We start from the raw sequence: 20,165 nt of genomic DNA on the forward strand, positions 1-20,165 counted from the left end.
CGCCAGTGGTGGAGGGAGTGAATGTTTAAGGTGGTGGATGGGGTATCAATCAAGCGGGCTGCTTTGTCCTGGATGGTGTCGAGTTTCTTGAGTGTTGTTGGAGCAGCACTCATCCAGGCAAGTGGAAAGTATTCCATCACACTCCTGACTTGTGCCTTGTAGATGGTGGAAAGGCTTTGGGAAGTCAGGAGGTGAGTCACTCGCTGCAGAATACCCAGCCTCTGATCTGCTCTTGTAGCCACAGTATTTATGTGACTGGCTCAGTTTAGTTTCTGGTCAATGGTGATCCCCAGGATGTTTATGGTGGGGGATTTGGCAATGGTAATGCCATTGAATGTCAAGGGGAGGTGGTTAGACTCTCTCTTATTGGAGATGGTCATTGCCTGGCACTTGTCTGGTGCGAATGTTACTTGCCACTTATCAGCCCAAGCCTGGATGTTGTCCAGGTCTTGCTGCATGCGGGCACGGGCTGCTTCATTATCTGAGGGGTTGCGAATGGAACTGAACACTGTGCAATCAGCAGCAAACATCCTCACTTCTGACATTATGATAGGGGGAAGGTCATGGATATGGATCATGAAGGGTTACAAAGTTGAGCCTAACAGTTTCCCTGATGGCTGCCATTTGCCCCGGTAATCAGGCTAAGGGAAGGGTAAAATAAATCAGATAGAGTTCTTGCTACTGATCATTATCCAGTGACCCCTGCTGAAAAGTGCACTTGTGCGGGTGCTGACTGATTGTCGGATCAGACTTGGAAGTGATGCCCCTCCATGGTCAAAAAGCCTGCCACTACTCACAGTCTAGGTTCACACGAAAAGCTTTGACATTCGGACAAGGTACTGGAAGATAACCATTACCCATGGAACCTTATCTCAGCAGGACTCAATGTTTCAACTGGGGAGAAACGGGAAGAAAGTTGACAAACATGTTGAACCTGTGAGAAAAGCAGTCTTGGGAACAAGGAAATTTATGGAATAGCCTACTAAATGTGACTGGTTGGATAAAAAAAATTCTATACACCTCCTTATCTTTGGATTAGGGTGCTTTCGGTTTGCTCTGATGATCCACAAGCAAAATGAGCAGACAGCAAAGTGAGTTGGAGCACCATAGCCCTTAGCTATGAGTTGAAGGGAAAGGGGTAAATGGAATCCTGGATACTTGTGTAGCTTTTGTGGTATTGCAGTTATTTAACGTGAATTGTCTTGCTAATATTGAGTAACAGGCATAACCATATGTATTGTCCATTCCAGCATGACATGTGTCCTGCCGTATTGATCGATAAACAATTTAGAGTTAGACAGCAGATTTTATGTCCTGCAATCCATGTAAAATTCATAATGAAAGTGTGCGGAGGGGGTGGTTTTGCTGCACTAGAGTGTCAGAATATGAGGACAACATTATACGTTGACCAATGATTGCGCAACAAGAGTCAGGAGACACCACGATTCTACTTTTCTGCCTTCTTCAACCTCAGAAATACAACTAATTTTAAACTGTTCAGGCTCCCTTCCAAGGAGTGCAGAAAGTTTTGGCCTCAGATATTGCCACAGTTGAGGTAATTGGCTCTAGAATCAGCTACAGATGGTGCATGTTTGTACCCACAGAAACAGCACTGTAATTTTTGCCATTCCCCTTCCTTCCCACCAATGCAGTATACAATATTTAAGCTATCCAGCCAGCCCTGGCAAAATTTGCTGATTTGAGACCATGTAAATTCAAAAATCAAGGCAAGGGAGCCACATCCCAACACGGTCACCACCTTCAGAAGAAAAGGGAGAAAAGGGGAAGGAAGAAATAGGTCACTTGAGGCTGGAATTCACAAACATGACCATCTGGGATGCAATACTGCTGATACAAGAAGTCTGGACATCTGCTGTTCCCTGTGTCAAGTAGCTTGCCAACACTCACCATCATGGCTTACACATTAATAATATCCACTTGGGTGAGGTACTAGAAATCCCAGCACCTGTGGAACCATACCACAGCAAGGAGCCAAAGCCTATAGGAAAGGGGAGGGGGGGGGGGGGAAGAAAATCACTGAGGATAAATCAATAATCCTGGTCACAAAAGAGCCCATTTGTGCTGATATTTAATGTTACTCCATAGCTATAACACTTAATTATTTCTCAATAAGGCAGCAGGGTGGTCTGCAGTGTGGACTTCTCTACATTTAGCTGTTGGGAGGCACAAATCAAGCAAAACGGATGGGTGCAGCATTGTGTGGCATCATGGGGTAGTGCCAAAGATTTTCAATCCTCCACAGCACATTGTAGTGTCACCAAGCAGAGATCAGGTGCTTCCCATGGGGGAAGCAAGTAAATTATAACTTGGCAACTTTCTACAGACAGTACTCAACCTACAGTCCAGATGAGAAATGTCTAAACCCAATTGATGTAAGCAAAGCTGAGTGTCAAGCAATCCTTGAACCCAACACAGAACTACTCTTTTATTAGGAATAAACCACTCAGTTCTAATGTATTTCACATACTTCAACATGTGCACATCTCTGATGATCAATTATGACTTACAATCCACATTGTTTTGTAGAACTCGAATACACTGTTCATACAGCGACATCATCTTTGGGAGGTAGGCAGTCTTTGATCCAGAGTACACCTGCATCTTCGAGTTAAACCGGCGACCAGTAAATCCTAGATCCTCCTCAGATGGAACAAATACAACTGCAGCAGGAAAAAAAAATGTAGGTTAGTCATATTATTTCTGGAGCACTTCAGGAATTAAATTCCAATAAATTGTGTTAAACAGCAGTGCCCCCACACATCTTCCTTCAGTCTTCTTCCCACTACCTTGAGAGCATGCAATTTTCCACAACCAGAACATCTGTTACACATCTGGCCAAAAGACCAAATGACTCAAGCTGGGGTGAGATGACTTGGCAATTCAGCAGTGCCCTCATATTCTCCCATTCCCTCCCCAGCCAATACCAGAAGTCACACCTCACTTCCCACACAGTAGTTGTCCAGGATCTTGGTGTAAAATTAACACAAGTCAATTGAGGAGTGCCAAATGGAGAGTATACCCAGAACCTAAGGAGCCACAAATTAACAGTTCTTTTCTTGGGAAAATTATTCTAAAAACAGCGACATGACTACTAGTTGGTTGTTCTAGTTGGGAATTTCTTTACCATTACTATTTGCCCTTTCCCCAACTCTCCTCCCAATATACAAGTATACCAATTACACTATTAAAACTTCTCAAAACTCCTCTAAGAGAGGTAATAAAATGTAGAATTCATTGGATGGTGAATTCCATCCTTCCTCCCCTTTGAAGTCTCACTTCTCAATACACCTACCTTCCAGGGAGGGGGCTAATGTAGGTGATATTTAGGTAGTTTGATTGACGGTAGCCCGACACAGCTGGCCAAGGTTAACTGTAATGTCCTTACTGCTCTTCCAATGGAGATCAGCTAATTTAGCACAAATCATAGATTGATCCAGAATCCTTCCCTGTCCATAATGCACAGTACTGCAGTGGCTCAGTGGTAAATGCATTGGCCATTGAGGGAATTGTTGAAGGGAAAGTTAAATCAATGCATCATTTTTGCTTCTTGCCTACGTTATTTCAACTACTTCTTCGCCCGCTCCACGCCCCAGAAGAAAATTCTTTTTATTGGGCTGTTAAGTGGATTGCTTGATAACAGGGAGGATACAGTTACTAAAGCTTTTATAATCAATTTAATTATAAAAAATTGTGCTAACATTTGCAATTTGTTGTCTTTGTAAACGATGTGCTACGTTGTTCCTGTATTTGTTGTGCCCTTAACGTTACATTCAACAGATTTTAATTTCACAAAAAATGATTAACTAAAAGAACCACTACAACAACAACTTGCACTTATATAGCACCTTTAACATAGTAAAAAGTCCCAGGGTGCTTGACAGGAGCGTTATCAAACAAAATTTGACACCGAGCCACATAAGGAGATATTAGGATAGTGACCAAAAGCTTGGTCAAAGAAGTAAGTTTTAAGGAGAGCGAGGTAGAGAGGCAGAGAGTTTTAGGGAGGGAACTCAAGAGCTTCATGCCTAGGCAGTTGAAGGCACAGCCGCCAATAGTGGAGCGATTAAAATTGGGGGTGCGCATGGGACAAAAATTGGAGGAGCGCAGAGATCTCGGAGGGTTGTAGGGCTGGGGGAGGTTACAGAGATAGGGGGGGGAGAGGCCACAGAGAAATTTGAAAACAAGGCTGAGAATTTTCAAAATTGAGGCGTTGCCGGACCGGGAGCCAACGTAGGCCAGCGAGCACAGGGGTGATGGGTGAACGGGACTTGGTGCGAGTTAGGATATGGGCAGCAGAGTTTATGGAGGGTGGAAAATGGGAGGCAGCCAGTAGAACATTGCAATAGTCAGGTAACAAAGGCATGGATGAGGGTTTCAGCAGCAGATGAGCTGAAGCAGGGGCAGAGACGGGCGATGTTACGAAGGTGGAAGCATTCCGTCTTGGTGATGGAGCGGATATGTGGTCGGTAGCTCATCTCAGGGTCGAAGAGGACGCCAAGATTGCGAATGGTCTGGTTCAGCCTCAGACCATGGCCAGTGAGAGGGATGGAGTCGGTGGCTAGGGAACAGAGTTTGTGGCAGGGACCGAAGACAATGGCTTCAGTCTTCCCAATATTGCGTTGGAGGTAATTTCTGCTCATCCAGTACTGGATGTTGGACAAGCAGCGTGACAAATCAGAAACAGTGGAGGGGTCGAGAGAGGTGGTGGTAAGATAGAGCTGGGTGTCATGAGCGTACACGCAAGAACACAAGAACATAAGAAATAGGAGCAGGAGTCGGCCACTCAACCCCACAAGCCTGCTCTGCCATTCAATAAGATCATGGCTGTTCTTCGACCTCAACTCCACTTTCCCGCCCTGTCCCTCGATGTCCAAATATCCATTGATCTCAGCCTTGAATATACTCAACGACCGAGCATTCACAGCCCTCTGGGGTAGAGAATTCCAAAGATTCACAACCCTCTGAGTGAAGAAATTTTTCTTCATCACGGTCCTAAATGGCCGACCCCTTATCTTGTGACTATCACCTCTAGTTCTAGACTATCCAGCCAAGGAAAACAGCCTTCTAACTCCTACCCTGTCAAGCCCTCGAAGAATTTTATATGTGTCAATAAAATCACCGCTCATTCATCTAAACTCCAGAGAATATAGGCCCATTCTACTCAATCGCTCCTCAAAGGACAACCCTCTCATCCCAGGAGAACCTTCACCACACAGACTGCAGAGGTTTAAGAAGGCAGCTCACCACCACCTTCTCAAGGGCAATTAGGGATGGGCAATAAAAGCCGGCCTCGCCAGCAACGCCCACATCCCATGAATGATTCTTTTTTTTTAATTCGATCTAGTGAACCTTCGTTGCATCCCCTCTAAGGCAAGTATATCCTTCCTTAGGTAAGGAGAACAAACCTGTACACAGTACTCCATGTGTGGTCTCACCAGAGCCCTATATAATTGCAGCAAGACCTTCTTACTCTTATACTCCAACCCCCTTGCAATAAAGGCTAACATACCATTTGCCTTCCTAATTGCTTGCTGTACCTGCATGTTAACTTTCTGTGATTCATTTACAAGGATACCCAAATCCCTCTGACCACCAACATTTTAGTCTCTCACCTTTTAAAAAAAAATTCTGCTTTTCTATTCTTCCTACCAAAGTGGATAATTTCACATTTCCCCCTATTATACTCCATCTGCCACCTTCTTGCCCACTCACTTAACCTGTCTATATCCCTTTGCAGCCTCTTTGCGTCCTCTTCACAGCTTACTGTCCCACCTAGCTTTGTATTGTCAGCAAACCTGGATATATTTACACTCAGTCCCCTCATCTAAGTCATTGATATAGATTGTAAATCACTGAGGCCCAAGCACCGATTCTTGCAGTACCGCACTAGTTGCTTATCTACCATCATATCTTTTAATCTAATTTCCCAATCTACTGTAGCCAACTCACCCCTCATACCTATGTAATTGGCTTTATTTAAATTTAAGACCCTAGTTTCAGACTTAACTACATCACTCTCAAACTCAATATGAAATTCTATCATATTATGATCACTCTCCCCAGAGGATTCTAAACTATAAGATTACTAATTAACTCTGTCTCATTACACAATACTAGATCTGAAATAGCCTGTTCCCTAGTTGGTTTCCTCGACATGTTGTTCTAGAAAACAGTCTCAAATGCATTCCATGAACTCGTCCTCCAAACTACTTTTGCCAATTTGGTTTGCCCAGTTTGTATGAAGATTAAAGTCCCCCACGATTATTGTATTACCCTTGTTACATGCCCCTCTAATTTCCTGATTTATGTGGAACCTGACATTGTGTTTTCGGTTGATGTTGCGAGAGGCAGCATGTAGATGAGAAATAGAAGGGGGCCCAAGGTTAGATCCTTGGGGGACTCCAGAGGTAACGGTGTGGGAGCGTGAAGAGAAGCCATTGCAGGTGATTCTCTGGCTACGACTAGATGGATAAGAATGGAACCAGGTGAGGGCAGTTCCACCCAGCTGGACGACGGAGGAGAGACGTTGGAGGAGGATGGCTCAAAGATATTCTCAAAGATTACTGAAAATCTGTGTGTCATATATTTGATCAGAGTTTGATGAAAAAAGTAAGTATTTGGTGAGCAAGATGGTGGTATCTTGCTTTACTGTGATAAGATACTGAATGGAAGGCATTTCTTTGGGCCTTCTTCCAGATAGCAAGTAGTCGGATATATTTCCTGACTTTGCAAATCTGATTAGGTCAGTTTGGACTGGATTTTTCATCTATACTCTGGACGCAAAAAGAAGTCTTTGAACACAGCATTCTACAACACAATTGTAAAGTCTTAAAGCATATGCTCAGAGCACACAGTGACAATATTCAGGATTCCAGCCTACATCTGAGCAAACTCACCTTTCCTTTTTGGCAGTGATAATGGTGTCATATCCATGGAAGGAAGGGGTCTGTAGTTGGGCTGGATAAGTGGCAACGGGATATCTGGTAACACAGGTACCACATCAATCACCATCTGTTGGGAGGGGAAAAGGAAAATTAAAATTTCAGTCTTTTAAGTGGCAAACTACAAACAATAATTGAAGTGGCATCTGGTATTGGAGCGGTAATACATTGTGATACAGACTAGCGTAAAATGGAATACTTAAATTGCTTATATTTCCATTCCTTTCCTTTTGTGACTCCCTCCTCTTTTAAGGTTAATAGTCTTTGACTAAATAAAGTGTTGCTGAAGACACTAACAGTACCACTATTTTTCATTAGGTAGGTATTAGAATAAAATTACATTCCATTATATAAAAAAAAGTAATTTCTTCTCGTTGTCTGTATGTTTCAGCTCTCAGTGTTGAATTTCATTCTATGGCCAAGACTGACAGTTAACCTGTTCCCAATGCCAGTATGTGATTGGGCACTCAGGTCCCTGATGGTGGCTCAACGGAACAGGATTTCCTGCTCCCCTCCCCCACATTAAATGGAGGGCCAGCTGGAGTCAGCTTATGTACTTGGCTGCAGCAAATAAAATTTCCAAGATAAATCTGCTGGGAATTTGTATCATCTGTTAATAGCAGTCAGACATGCTTTGCAGCTTAATGAGAAATGAGGAGGAAGCATTTATTCTGAAATATTATGGATGACACACACACACACACACCTAATTCCTACAGTTTTGTTGCACAGGCACAAACAGTCAATTTCCTCCCCATGTTTTTTGCATCATATAAACTTTCACCTAGCACTGCAAGACAGTCAATACCACAAACTTGCAGGACATCAAGATGGACAATGTTGTTCTCTCCTTCTCCCACTTCATTCACACTTTCCCTGACTGACTGATCTGTGAAAATGCATAGCAACATACCAGCGCACATGAAATTACATTGAAAAGCAAGACTGCTCCTTGGATGATTTCAGGAGAAAAGAGTGCAACATTAAGCCACATAGGTCAGAAGATCACAAATCTGTGCCGAGATAGCTGACCTCAGCTGGAGCTGCAATTGGTGACACAATTGCTCACAGTAACCATAACGTGGGAAGGGATGAGAAAAAAAAAAATCAGCCTTGTTGATCACTATCCAATTGGGTTGCCAACCCTTCCGAATTGTCCGGGAGTCTCCTGGAATGAAAGACAAATCGCCCAGGCAGTGTTGCGAGCAACCCAGCAGAAAAAGCATAGCTTGCACCTGTGCACTTTCTTTTCCAAATTGCTTTGTTTCTGCCTGTGGTGTCCCTGCATATTCCATTTGGTGCTGCTTGGTCCTTCTTTATTTGAAATGAATGAGCGGGACACTGTCACTTTCAGCGGTGGGGAACTCGCTGTGTTTGTCCTGAGTACAGGCGTTACTGTATCGCTTTGGGATGTCCCGAGGTCGTGAAAAACAGTATATAAATGCAAGTCTTTCTTTTTCCTGCACTTCGTCCTCTCTAGTCCTCTGATCTAACACGTTTCCTATTTAGACGCTCCTACACATTTGAATACTTCAACACAAATTTCATGAACTACATGAAACGTGTACTAATCTCTTTTGGGCCTGACTAAATTACTGTTATTATGAGTACGATGTTTGCAGAGTGCCACTTGGGAATCTGCTATTACAATAAAGTTTAATGTAAACAACTATCTGTTGTTTGAGGAAATGTGTCATTAATTTGCTTTAGCTGTACTTGCACCATACAATCAGTACTATTTTAGAACTGGTTCATTACAAGTATCAAAAACTGCACATTCCAGAAATATTCATGTATTTTATAAACATTCACATGCACTTTAGAATGTCCGCATTCTCATATTCTTCTGAAGTAAGAGGACAGCTTATTTGATGGGGCTAAATTTGTCATTTACATAGTGGGATTTTAATCTTTTTATAATTAGCTGTGATTTTTGAGAGTGTTTTTATTCCTTATACATGTTGGCTCATATCTTCAGCTCATTGTTGGACTTTGGGTTTCATGGCCAAACTAAAACACTAAATACATTTAATGGCCTTATAGTTTTTTCTCCCATACACACAACTATTTGCCAATAATACAAAATGGCTGATATTTAATCAGATATTAATTTCTCCATATTTTATTTTGTCAGTAACATTTTGGTTTTCTCTGGTTGAGTTCAAGTTGAAAGGCACACACACAGCGCACTGTCACTGCGTAACCAGAGTTGAGAATCCAATCCAAGCTCTGATTTTATTTTTTACTTTCAAGGGGAAAGTAACTTTTCTTCAGACCCATTCATGGTCTTGCTCTCGTTGAACCAAACATTTTTTTTTTGAAAATCCTTAAGTGCGCCTCCATGCTGCTCCATTGTCCAAGCACTCCATTGGCTCAGAGCAGCAGTGGGTGAAATCTTTTGCCGAACAAGCCTCAAAGCTATTTGGGTCCAGAAATGCCAACTCGATCTACCCGCACACTTCCCCAAAAAGATCTGTCAGGGTCATCAAGGCACCAAGGTACTCTTGTTAATATAATGACTGACCGAAATAGCAGGAATCCCTAACACGTAAAAACGTAATTAGTTTTAAAAGAAATCCTGTCTTTGGACAGGTTTCTATCTAACAGATGCTGCATTACTGCTTTCTTTAAAAAAGGAAAAATAAATCAGTAGCCCAAGAATCCTGTCTGAAAGTGCCACAGATGTACAGTTTGAAATAAGATAGGTATTTTATTTTGTTCATGACTATAGGACCTTAGGGCTCAAATTAGCATTTTTTTCTTTTCCTATTCTCTGCCTTTTTACCCCATCTTGAGGATACTTAACTCTTGGTGGGTATGGTTCTGAGAGAGTAAAGACAATTACAGGGGACCCAACTTTTATAAGGTAACTGCAATAACACTTGCTCTCAGATATGTCTCTGTAGGAGCAAGCTGGCCTCTCTCACCTCCTCTCCTTGATCACCCAGCAGAGATCAACTTACTCTGGAGAACTGTAGTAATGAATCCCATGTTGTTCCACTCAATAGTGCAATAACATTTCTTACACATACACACCACACACCCAGGCAGGCCTTACAACCAGCATACAGAAGACATATTTGTAATATCAGTTAACCCAAGTGCCAAAAGCAAAAGGGCAGAGTTTTAACCTACCGTGTCACTGAGGCCCCTCAAATGAGACTATTTTAAAACTTCTACAATCTATAAAATACTTTTATTCCCCACTATTAATTATAATCTTAACGTGATCTTATTTAATTTTAATGTTACCTTTTTGGGTTTAACACGAGGCACATCATTGTCAACATGTCGTTTGGATTTCTTCTTTTCTTCAGCATTCTGTTCTCTATAGGAAGAGTTTGAGCTCCGAGAAGCTGATCTTGAAATAGATTTATCTGACTCTTTGGGTTTGTCTGGAGGAGTCTCTTTAACCTTCTCAACAACAGGCTTGTTTATCTTTTTCTTTTTTTTCTGTGGCTGGTCATAGCTAAGATATGACTCAAATGACATTGTTGGTTCTTCAAAGTCATCGTCCACTGCTGGTTTAGTGGAGTCCTTACGGAAAGAAACAGACTGAACTTTTTCTGTAGATTTTGATTTTTTTGACTCTGTCTGTTCTTTCTGTTTACTCGATGTGGGTTTCTCTTTGGATTTATCCAATGTACTTCTTGGCTCTTCACGATCAGATTTCCGTTTGTCTGAGTCTCTATGTTTATATTTTCTGTCATCTAAAGTCTCCTCAGGTTGCAGCTTAGGTTTCTTATGACTGGAACTTATTGATGAAATCTCTCCTCGGTCCTTGTGATTATGCTGTTCCTTTGAGGAAGATTTGTTCATTTTATCTTGCATTTGAAGAGAGGAAAGTTTATACTTTTCTTCACCTTTTATAACTGAATGCTGCTTTTCCTTGTGTGAAGACTTATGCTCCTTGTCACGGCCTGTACTCACTTCTACTCGTGAGCTGTGATGGTCCCGGTGAGCTTTGTGGAAGCTTTTAGGTGGCTGCATAGGTTGCTCAGCATCTTCATCAGAATAGTCAATCTCATCATCACAATCCCCCACAGGAGGAGATTTGGTCCACCTCTCCGCCTCCTCTTTAAAATTGGATTTTGAAGATTGGTAGCCATGGCTACCAGATCTGAAAGATTTCTCACTCTCTAGCGAGCGTCTCCCTTTCTCGTGAATATGTTCATAGCTTGCTTCATAGGACTCTCTATTAGGGGTCTGGAATGTCTGTCTATAATCTTCTTCTGGAGAAAGGTCCCTGTGTCTCTTTTTAGAGACCCCTTTATTATAACCAAATTCCCGTTCTTCTAGTGCATTGGTGGATCTGATCAAAACAAACATACAATTAATGATAGGCCACAGAAAGATTTCAATTGACACTGTTGCAGTACTTACACAACAGAACAAGGATTCTATTTTTACTAAGAACATTCCAAGTTCTTCCCAATGGCACAGCGGGGAGAAGCACTGCCCAGTGTGGAACTGAGCCATACAAAGTCAGGAAGGTCCCAGATCCAATCTCTGGTCTCGGTCAGCTAGAAGGGACAACAATTGACCCCTGTGCTCAGTAGAGGGAAAAATAAACAAAATCAGATGGAACTCCTGATCACTAACCAGTGATATCTACTGGAAGGTATCCATTTGTGGATGTTTTGTGTAGGTATATCAGAATCAACTGTAAGCTCCCATAGTCAAACCTGCCAATAGTCACGGTCTAGGCTCACGTACGAGGAATGTGTGCTTCACAAGGAGGGCAAAGTGAACAGCTATTTGGAAGCCAGCACAGGCACACAAGGTCGAATGGCTTCCTTCTACTGTAAAATTCTATGCTTCGATGACTGCTAAATCACCACTGGGCCCCATTAAGAAAAGGCTCCTGCAAGCTAGAGAAAAAATTGAACACTAATCTTCAATTAGATTGGAGAGAAATATATAAAGTATTTCCCTCCCCCACCCAGTGAATACAATCAAAATATAGACCAACCTGGTGATGTTTACACGTATTTGGACTAAAGTTAGTCTGACTGTCCAACTCATCTGTTAATTCAGTGCCTACACACTGTAAAATTATTTTGATTGTCAATAAAAAATATTTTGGTTGAGTTTAACTATTTTTTTAATTTCTGGAGAACTTTGTGTTCAAGGGGAGGAATTCAAATACTGAGGAAGGGAACATTTTCTCACCTTTTTGCATCCAGACTCTACTTCTGGCCCATTCTACACCTGACCTGGAAATCACTGATGTGGAGGATAAGAGAGTAAATGTACTAGAACAATGTGGAAGACTCAGAGCTGCACTTAGGAAGAAAGAAAAAAATCATTCTGAATCCAATCTTTTTTGTTGTACTCATTTTAAGATAGTGAGAACATAAGAACATAAGAAATAGGAGCAGGAGTAAGCCAGATGGCCCCTCGAGCCTGCTCCACCATTCAATAAGATCATGGCTGATCTTCGACCTCAACTCCGCTTTCCCGCCCGATCCCCAAATCCCTGGATTCCCTTAGTGTCCAAAAATCTATCGATCGCAATCTTGAATATACTCAATGACTGAGCATCCACAGTCCTCTGGGGTATAGAATTCCAAAGATTCACAACCCTCAGGTGAAGAAATTTTTCCTTACCTCGGTCCTAAATGGCCAACCTCTTATCTTGAGACTATGATCCCCTAGTTCTGGACTCTCCAGCCAGGGGAAAGAGCCTCAAAGGCTGTTAAAAAGCTAGCTTCTTACCTTGAGGAAAAATAGACAGGAAGCAGAAGTAATGAGAGTCAGTAGTTTATTTTACAAAACTTCAATTAAATAGAAGGTAAAAAGTGATAATTTTACAAAGTAAAAGCAGAACTTAAAACATAGTATTTACATCACAACTAAAAATATCTTTTAAACATACTATACAACATCTTGTCTTTGTGGGTCCCAAAGGTGCATACCATGGAGCCCCAGGGACACACAAAGTTTAAAATCAATATTCCAATTAATCTTGGTGATTTATCCACCAATGAGGCAAAAGCACTAAAAACAGTCCTTTGCAGACCTCCAGGCTTACAATATTCAAAATAGGACGAACCAGCAAGTAAGAAATATAAGCGCAAATAGAGCAGAGTTGCCTGGCCTTCGAGGGCTGGATTTTCAGGGCTCAAGACAGCAGGTTGGACACTCCTGCTATATAGTCCAAGTGTAATAATATTTTAATTCTGACACGGTGATATGAACCTCCAGAGAAGTGGCAATAGCTACAATGGCACCCACGGCTTTCTCCTCAGTATCACCTGACAGATTCAGAAAACCTTACAGAACTCTGGCTGGTGATAATCCTGTGATCCACAAAAGTAAGGAGCTGAATACAGAACTGCCCTAATGATTGGCAATGTCACTTTGCAGTTGATATAAATCCATGTCTCAAAGTGTAAGGTGAATGGATGGATTCAAGTTCCAGGTTCTGACCTCTGTATCCGATAAATAACTTTGTCTCTCGCAGGTACAAGGGTTCCGGATAGCAATCGGGATCAGAAACTTGAGGTTTCTGCTCCAGAAAATGCTCTCCCAGTGCATCTTTGACACCTTAATCTTGGTAAACTTTCAAGCTCACTACCTTCCCCTTCTTCAGAACTCTCATCAAAAACCATAAGGGTGACTTGGGATGAAGAGGTAACATCTGTGGAGATATAAAATATCAAAATAATGTAAAACGTACTTGGAAAAAAAAACATACTTTTAAAAATATAGTTTACAACTTTGGACCTTGAGCTTTTTTCTATTCAAAATTCTGGATTGCAGATCATGAGCACAATGAATATTGCAAATTTTAGTAAAAACAATATAAAAGTGATATATTTACCCATCCTGAGCTTTTTCTCTTTCCTCCAATTTTCGCTTCTTATCCCTCGTCTCGAGCACAGCGACTCATGCTGGTGCATGATTCCACAGCTCGCGGCAGCCCTCCTATACTTCATTCAAGTTGCAATTTTTCATGTTTTAGTGAAGATGGTGAGTGTCAGAAGTAATTCAACAGTAGGAGCCATCATGGCCAAGCTGGACTTCCTTTCTGACCGGACATCCACACAAAGAATTTCCAGTAGCAATAATTGAACAACTATTAAGAGTAAAACCCATGTCTGACTTCTCTCCATCATAGTCTAATTCTGGAACCCCAAAACAATCCCAGCTAGATTAATGAACTCAGCACAGCAATGGAAATTAAGATCTTTCTGGTTGAGTGCCTCAGTGCCATACCATGCAGTGCATCTCTAAACTAACCCATTGGGGCACCATACAAATCAAGTTAACTTAAATTACAATTATATCTATATAGAATGGTGTGATATTTTAACAAACTTACCAGAAACAGAAGAGCCAATAGTTCAGGCTCCCAATCCTCAAAAGTATAGATGATGATGCCACGCTGTCAGTCAACTGTCAGCAATTTTGTTTGGGTGGGTGGGGGAGTGGGGGAGAGGAAAGTAAAAGGGAGGTGCGGAAGGCAGCTTTACTTTTGGCAGTTACTTTTTTGATTGCTGATTCTATAAACGTTCAGCTCTAACCACCCTTTTATGATAATTAAAATGCTTTTCTACATTATTCTGTTTCCTTGGCGCTGTGAGATACTGAATTATATCTGCCCATCTTTAACACCCCAAAAGATTAAGCGCTTTCATGGGAGAGCCACATTGTTGCTCCTCTTATTTTAAACATTTTAACTGAATTCTGATTACCTGAAAACTCAGATTCCTGATCAGCTTGGTTTGGGATACCATTTTCTCTATTTTATCATGAATATCTAAACCAGATTCATCAACAAAAACAAGTGATGAATCTCCAGTCACAAAACTGGTAGAAGTAGGATTTTATCTAATTTACTAACTGAAGAGCTCGAGTTGGGATCAATTGAAAATTACAACCTCCACATTTTCAAAATGCCACATTCAGGGAATGGAGGTGAATATTTGCTTTTTATGTATCATTACTTAAAGTGCCTTACCCCTCCCAACCTAACTCCCAGAATTGACTTATTATACAACAAAGATAATTGATGAAAATATGCATGTACAGTGTGTAATAACAGCTTTCACTATTTAAGCAGAGATGGCCTTCAAAATAATACCGTTCTACTTCCTGGGGTACTAGTTTCTTCCACCTTGAGACTAGGTTCTTAGCACACTCTCCAACCACAGCATGCTTCCTGAATCCATTCACGCTTTTCCCTATTCCTGTATCCTGTTCACAGAAAGAAAAGAAATAACAATGAAATACATTTTTTCAGCTTGTGAATTAGGCACAACCTCAAAATTCTCGCTACCATACTCCAAATCAGTTTGGAGAACCAGACAGTGAGCACTACTATACTCTAACACTTAACAATTTTTTTTTTAAAACAAAAGTATTATGATGTCTTTGTGGTGCATTTAACAGTAGTTCATTATTCAGCATACTGCCACTAAAAGAATTCTATTGCACGTTTTTCCTTGTGACATTGCCGTAATAATTAATTCCTATTAAACAATATTAACTGGGTGGCGTAACTCATTAGTGCTTCAATGTGAAAAGTGGCCAGATGAGAATATTGGCCTATTGTCCCCACACTACCCAGTTATCCATCAGAGCCATTAGTTGCCATGTGGAGAGAGGAAATTATCAAAGATAGCCATCAATGAGTGTTTTAAGAAGGGTCTTGGAGGAGGAGAGGTGGAGAGATTTAGGGAGGGAATTCCAGAGCTTAGGGCTTAGGCAGCTAAAGGTACGGCGGCCAATGGCGAGACGAATTGAGTGGGGGATGCTTAATGGGTCCGAGTTGGAGGAACGCAAAGTTCTTGGAGGATTTTAGGACTGGAGGAGGTTACAGAGATATGAAGGGGTGAGGCCATGAAGAGATTGGAACACGAGAAGAATTTTAAACTTGAGGCGTTGGTAGACCGGGAGCAAATGCAGGTCAGCAAGCACAGGGTTGATGGGTGTATGGGGCTTGGTGTGGGTTAGGATACAGATAGCAGGGTTTTGTAGGAGCTCAAGTTTATGGAGGGTGAGGATGGGAGGCCGACCAAGCTATCATTGGAATAGTCAAGTCTGAATGGATGAAATGCAAAAGCACGGATGCGGGTTTCAGCAGCAGATGGGCTGAGGCAGGGGTGGAGACAGAAGATGTTATGGAGGTGAAAGAATGGCGGTCTTTGCGATGGAAAGGCTATGAGGTCGAAAGCTCAGCTTAGGACATCAAGTTTGTGAAGGTCTGGTTCAGCCTGAGACAGTAATTGGGGAGGGGGATGAAATCGGTGACGAGGGAACAGGGTTTGTTTTTGGGGGGGGGGGGGGGGGGGGGGGGAGCGGTTGGTGAAGGCAATGGTTTCGATCTTTCCAATGTTTAATTGGAGGAAACTGCGGCTCATCCAGGACTGGATGTCGGACAAGCAGGTCGACAATACAGATGCTGTAGATGGGTCGGGAAAAGTGGAGGACATATAGAGCTGGGTGTCATCAGCGTGCAGAACCAGACGTCATGTCTTCAAATGATGTTGCCAAAGGCCAGCATGTGGATGAGAGGAATAGGGGGCTCAGGAATTGTGAGGAAAGAAGCTTGGAAGTAAATCATCGATTCCTTGATGAACAGGAAAGTTGGCTAGAGGAATGAGTGAAATACCTCAGATTTCTTTTTAATTCCACACAGCTAAGAGAAGCACCTTGCACATTGCCATTACATAGAGATAACTTAAACATTAAGAATTAAGGACTGACCAACAAATTGACCGGTAGGTGGCAGAAAAAACCTTTGAGAAGTGCAAGGTACTAAGTATGAACAGCTTTTAAAACTGCACATCCAAGTCTGCATCTAGTTCTGATAGGTAAACATAAACCGTAGTTTCTGTAATGGAGCAGCAAGCACTAACAGTATATTTGATGCTCCCTGATGCCCCAACATTAGTTGTCAGTGCTGAATACACAGCAGGTGATGACATGTTCATTGTAGGGTCCACTTTGACAGTGGGTTGAGCTACAGAAATTACATAAACAATTTGGCAACCTGGAAAGAGAGACCGGTACCTCCAGTGTTTAGAAGTATGTTTTTGTCACAGGGTTATGTTGCCAGTTGTACAACTGGCCTTGGCGCACTGGATTATGGAGGGGTAAATTAGCCATAATTCCAGTCCCAATCCAGCAACTTCTGCTGGAAATGAACATGTGGAATTCAAGTGAGAAGAGGATTAGGTTTGCCTGTAATGCTCTTCTGTGAGGAATATCCTGTCAATCAGTGTCAAGAGTTTACACATAAGTAGCCACTTGGAGAAGATACAAGGGGTAGGGGCAACCAGTATACATGGCACCATATTCCAGCAAGGAGTTAAAACACCTTCAGGAGCAGAGGGAGGAGAGAAAGCTAGTTGAGAAAACTGAAAAAAAGAAAATTGTGATCGTGACTGACACAATAAGTGTATCATTTAGGCCACAATAACACTAACACACACACACACATATATAGAACATTCAGAAATTCCATTAATCATACCATTTACTGTATTGCTACAGAACGTTTTTTTTAAATCATACACAATACACATCCCAATGTATCATTATGTTATATTGTCATGGCCTCATTAAATGAGCAAATAGGGGCAAAATCATTGGTGTTACTTTTGATATGACGTGGAGATGCCGGTGATGGACTGGGGTTGACAATTGTAAACAATTTTACAACACCAAGTTATAGTCCAATGATTTTATTTGAAATTTACAAGCTTTCAGAGGCTTCCTCCTTCCTCAGGTAAATGTCAGGAACTCCTCGAAGCCTACGCATTTATAAATCACAGAACAATACATGGTGATTACAGATAGCCTTTGCAACTGCCCGTTGCCAAGGCAATCACAGTGTTCAGACAGAGAGGCGTTACTAACAGAGCCCCCCGAATATACAGTCAACAAAAAAAAACAAACAGAAAAAAAAAGAGGCAGAAACAACCGGAAGGCAGAGAAAGCCAGCAAATGACCCGTTATATTAAAAACAGATAGCTTTTGTTCGCTGGTGGGGTTACGTGTAGCGTGACATGAACCCAAGATCCCGGTTGAGGTCGTCCTCATGGGTGCGGAACTTGGCTATCAATTTCTGCTCGACGATTTTGCGTTGTCGTGTGTCTCGAAGGCTGCCTTGGAGTACGCTTACCCGAAGGTCAGTGGCTGAATGTCCCTGACTGCTGAAGTGTTCCCCGACTGGGAGGGAACCCTCCTGTCTGGCGATTGTTGTGCGGTGTCCGTTCATCCGTTGTCGCAGCGTCTGCATGGTCTCGCCAATGTACCATGCTCTGGGGCATCCTTTCCTGCAACGTATGAGGTAGACAACGTTGGCCGAGTCACAGGAGTATGAACCGTGCACCTGGTGGGTGGTGTCCTCTCGTGTGATGGTGGTATCTGTGTCGATGATCTGGCATGTCTTGCAGAGGTTACCGTGGCAGGGTTGTGTGGTGTCGTGGACGCTGTTCTCCTGAAAGCTGGGTAATTTGCTGCGAACAATATTCTGTTTGAGGTTGGGTGGCTGTTTAAAGGCGAGTAGTGGAGGTGTGGGGATGGCCATAGCGAGGTGTTCGTCGTCATTGATGACATGTTGAAGGCTGCGGAGAACATGGCGTAGTTTCTCTGCTCCGGGGAAGTACTGGACGACGAAGGGTACTCTGTTGGTTGCGTCCCGTGTTAGTCTTCTGAGGAGGTCTATGCGATTTTTCGCTGTGGCCCGTCGGAACTGTCGATCGATGAGTCGAGCGTCATATCCCGTTCTTACTAGGGCGTCTTTCAGTGTCTGTAGGTGTCCATCGCGTTCCTCCTCGTCTGAGCAGACCCTGTGTATTCGCAGGGCCTGTCCATAGGGGATGGCCTCTTTGACGTGGTTAGGGTGGAAGCTGGAAAAGTGGAGCATCGTGAGGTTGTCCGTGGGCTTGCGGTAGAGTGAGGTGATGAGGTGCCCGTCTTTGATGGAGATTCGTGTGTCCAAGAAAGAAACCGATTCTGAGGAGTAGTCCATGGTGAGCTTGATGGTGGGATGGAACTTGTTGATGTTATCGTGTAGTCTCTTTAGTGATTCCTCACCGTGGGTCCATACGAAGAAAATGTCGATGTATCTGGTGTATAGCGTTGGTTGGAGGTCCTGTGCAGTGAAGAAGTCCTGCTCGAACTTGTGCATGAAAATGTTGGCATATTGGGGTGCAAATATGGTCCCCATGGCTGTTCCGTGTGTTTGGGTAAAGAACTGGTTATCGAAGGTGAAGACATTGTGATCCAGGATGAAGCGGATGAGTTGTAGGATGGCGTCTGGAGATTGGCTGTTGTTGGTGTTGAGTATTGATGCTGTCGCAGCGATGCCGTCATCGTGGGGGATACTGGTGTAGAGTGCAGAGACGTCCATCGTGGTGAGAAGTGTTCCTGGTTGAACTGGTCCGTGGGTGCTGAGTTTTTGTAGGAAGTCTGTAGTGTCGCGACAGAAGCTGGGGGTTCCCTGTACGATGGGTTTCAGGATGCCCTCGATGTATCCAGAGAGGTTCTCACACAGGGTTCCGTTGCCTGATACGATAGGACGTCCGGGTGTGTTGGCTTTGTGTAAAACGGACTATCGTTTGCAGCAAATTACCCAGCTTTCAGGAGAACAGCGTCCACGACACCACACAACCCTGCCACGGTAACCTCTGCAAGACATGCCAGATCATCGACACAGATATCACCATCACACGAGAGGACACCACTCACCAGGTGCACGGTTCATACTCCTGTGACTCGGCCAACGTTGTCTACCTCATACGTTGCAGGAAAGGATGCCCCAGAGCATGGTACATTGGCGAGACCATGCAGACGCTGCGACAACGGATGAACGGACACCGCGCAACAATCGCCAGACAGGATGGTTCCCTCCCAGTCGGGGAACACTTCAGCAGTCAGGGACATTCAGCCACCGACCTTCGGGTAAGCGTACTCCAAGGCAGCCTTCGAGACACACGACAACGCAAAATCGTCGAGCAGAAATTGATAGCCAAGTTCCGCACCCATGAGGACGACCTCAACCGGGATCTTGGGTTCATGGCACGCTACACGTAACCCCACCAGCGAACAAAAGCTATCTGTTTTTAATATAACGGGTCATTTGCTGGCTTTCTCTGCCTTCCGGATGTTTCTGCCTCTCTCTCTGTTTTTTTTTCTGTTGACTGTATATTCGGGGGCTCTGTAGGTAACACCTCTCTGTCTGAACAA

General features: G+C 42.9%; 1 protein-coding gene across 2 annotated transcripts in view; it reads right to left on the reverse strand.

The window, feature by feature from the left end:
- Positions 1-20,165, reverse strand: part of eloa (elongin A) — a 71,442-nt gene that overhangs the window by 16,851 nt on the left and 34,426 nt on the right. For both annotated transcript variants that reach the window (XM_068006520.1, XM_068006519.1), the window contains exons 3-6: positions 15,052-15,164; positions 10,215-11,274; positions 6,918-7,032; positions 2,529-2,681 (exon numbers count right to left, since the gene is read on the reverse strand). In XM_068006520.1, the coding sequence (XP_067862621.1) occupies positions 2,529-2,681; positions 6,918-7,032; positions 10,215-11,274; positions 15,052-15,164 (1,441 nt within the window). The remainder of the gene's footprint in view (positions 1-2,528; positions 2,682-6,917; positions 7,033-10,214; positions 11,275-15,051; positions 15,165-20,165) is intronic.

Source organism: Heptranchias perlo, chromosome 26 (assembly GCF_035084215.1).
Source record: "Heptranchias perlo isolate sHepPer1 chromosome 26, sHepPer1.hap1, whole genome shotgun sequence".
NCBI classification, from domain to species: Eukaryota; Metazoa; Chordata; class Chondrichthyes; order Hexanchiformes; family Hexanchidae; genus Heptranchias; species Heptranchias perlo.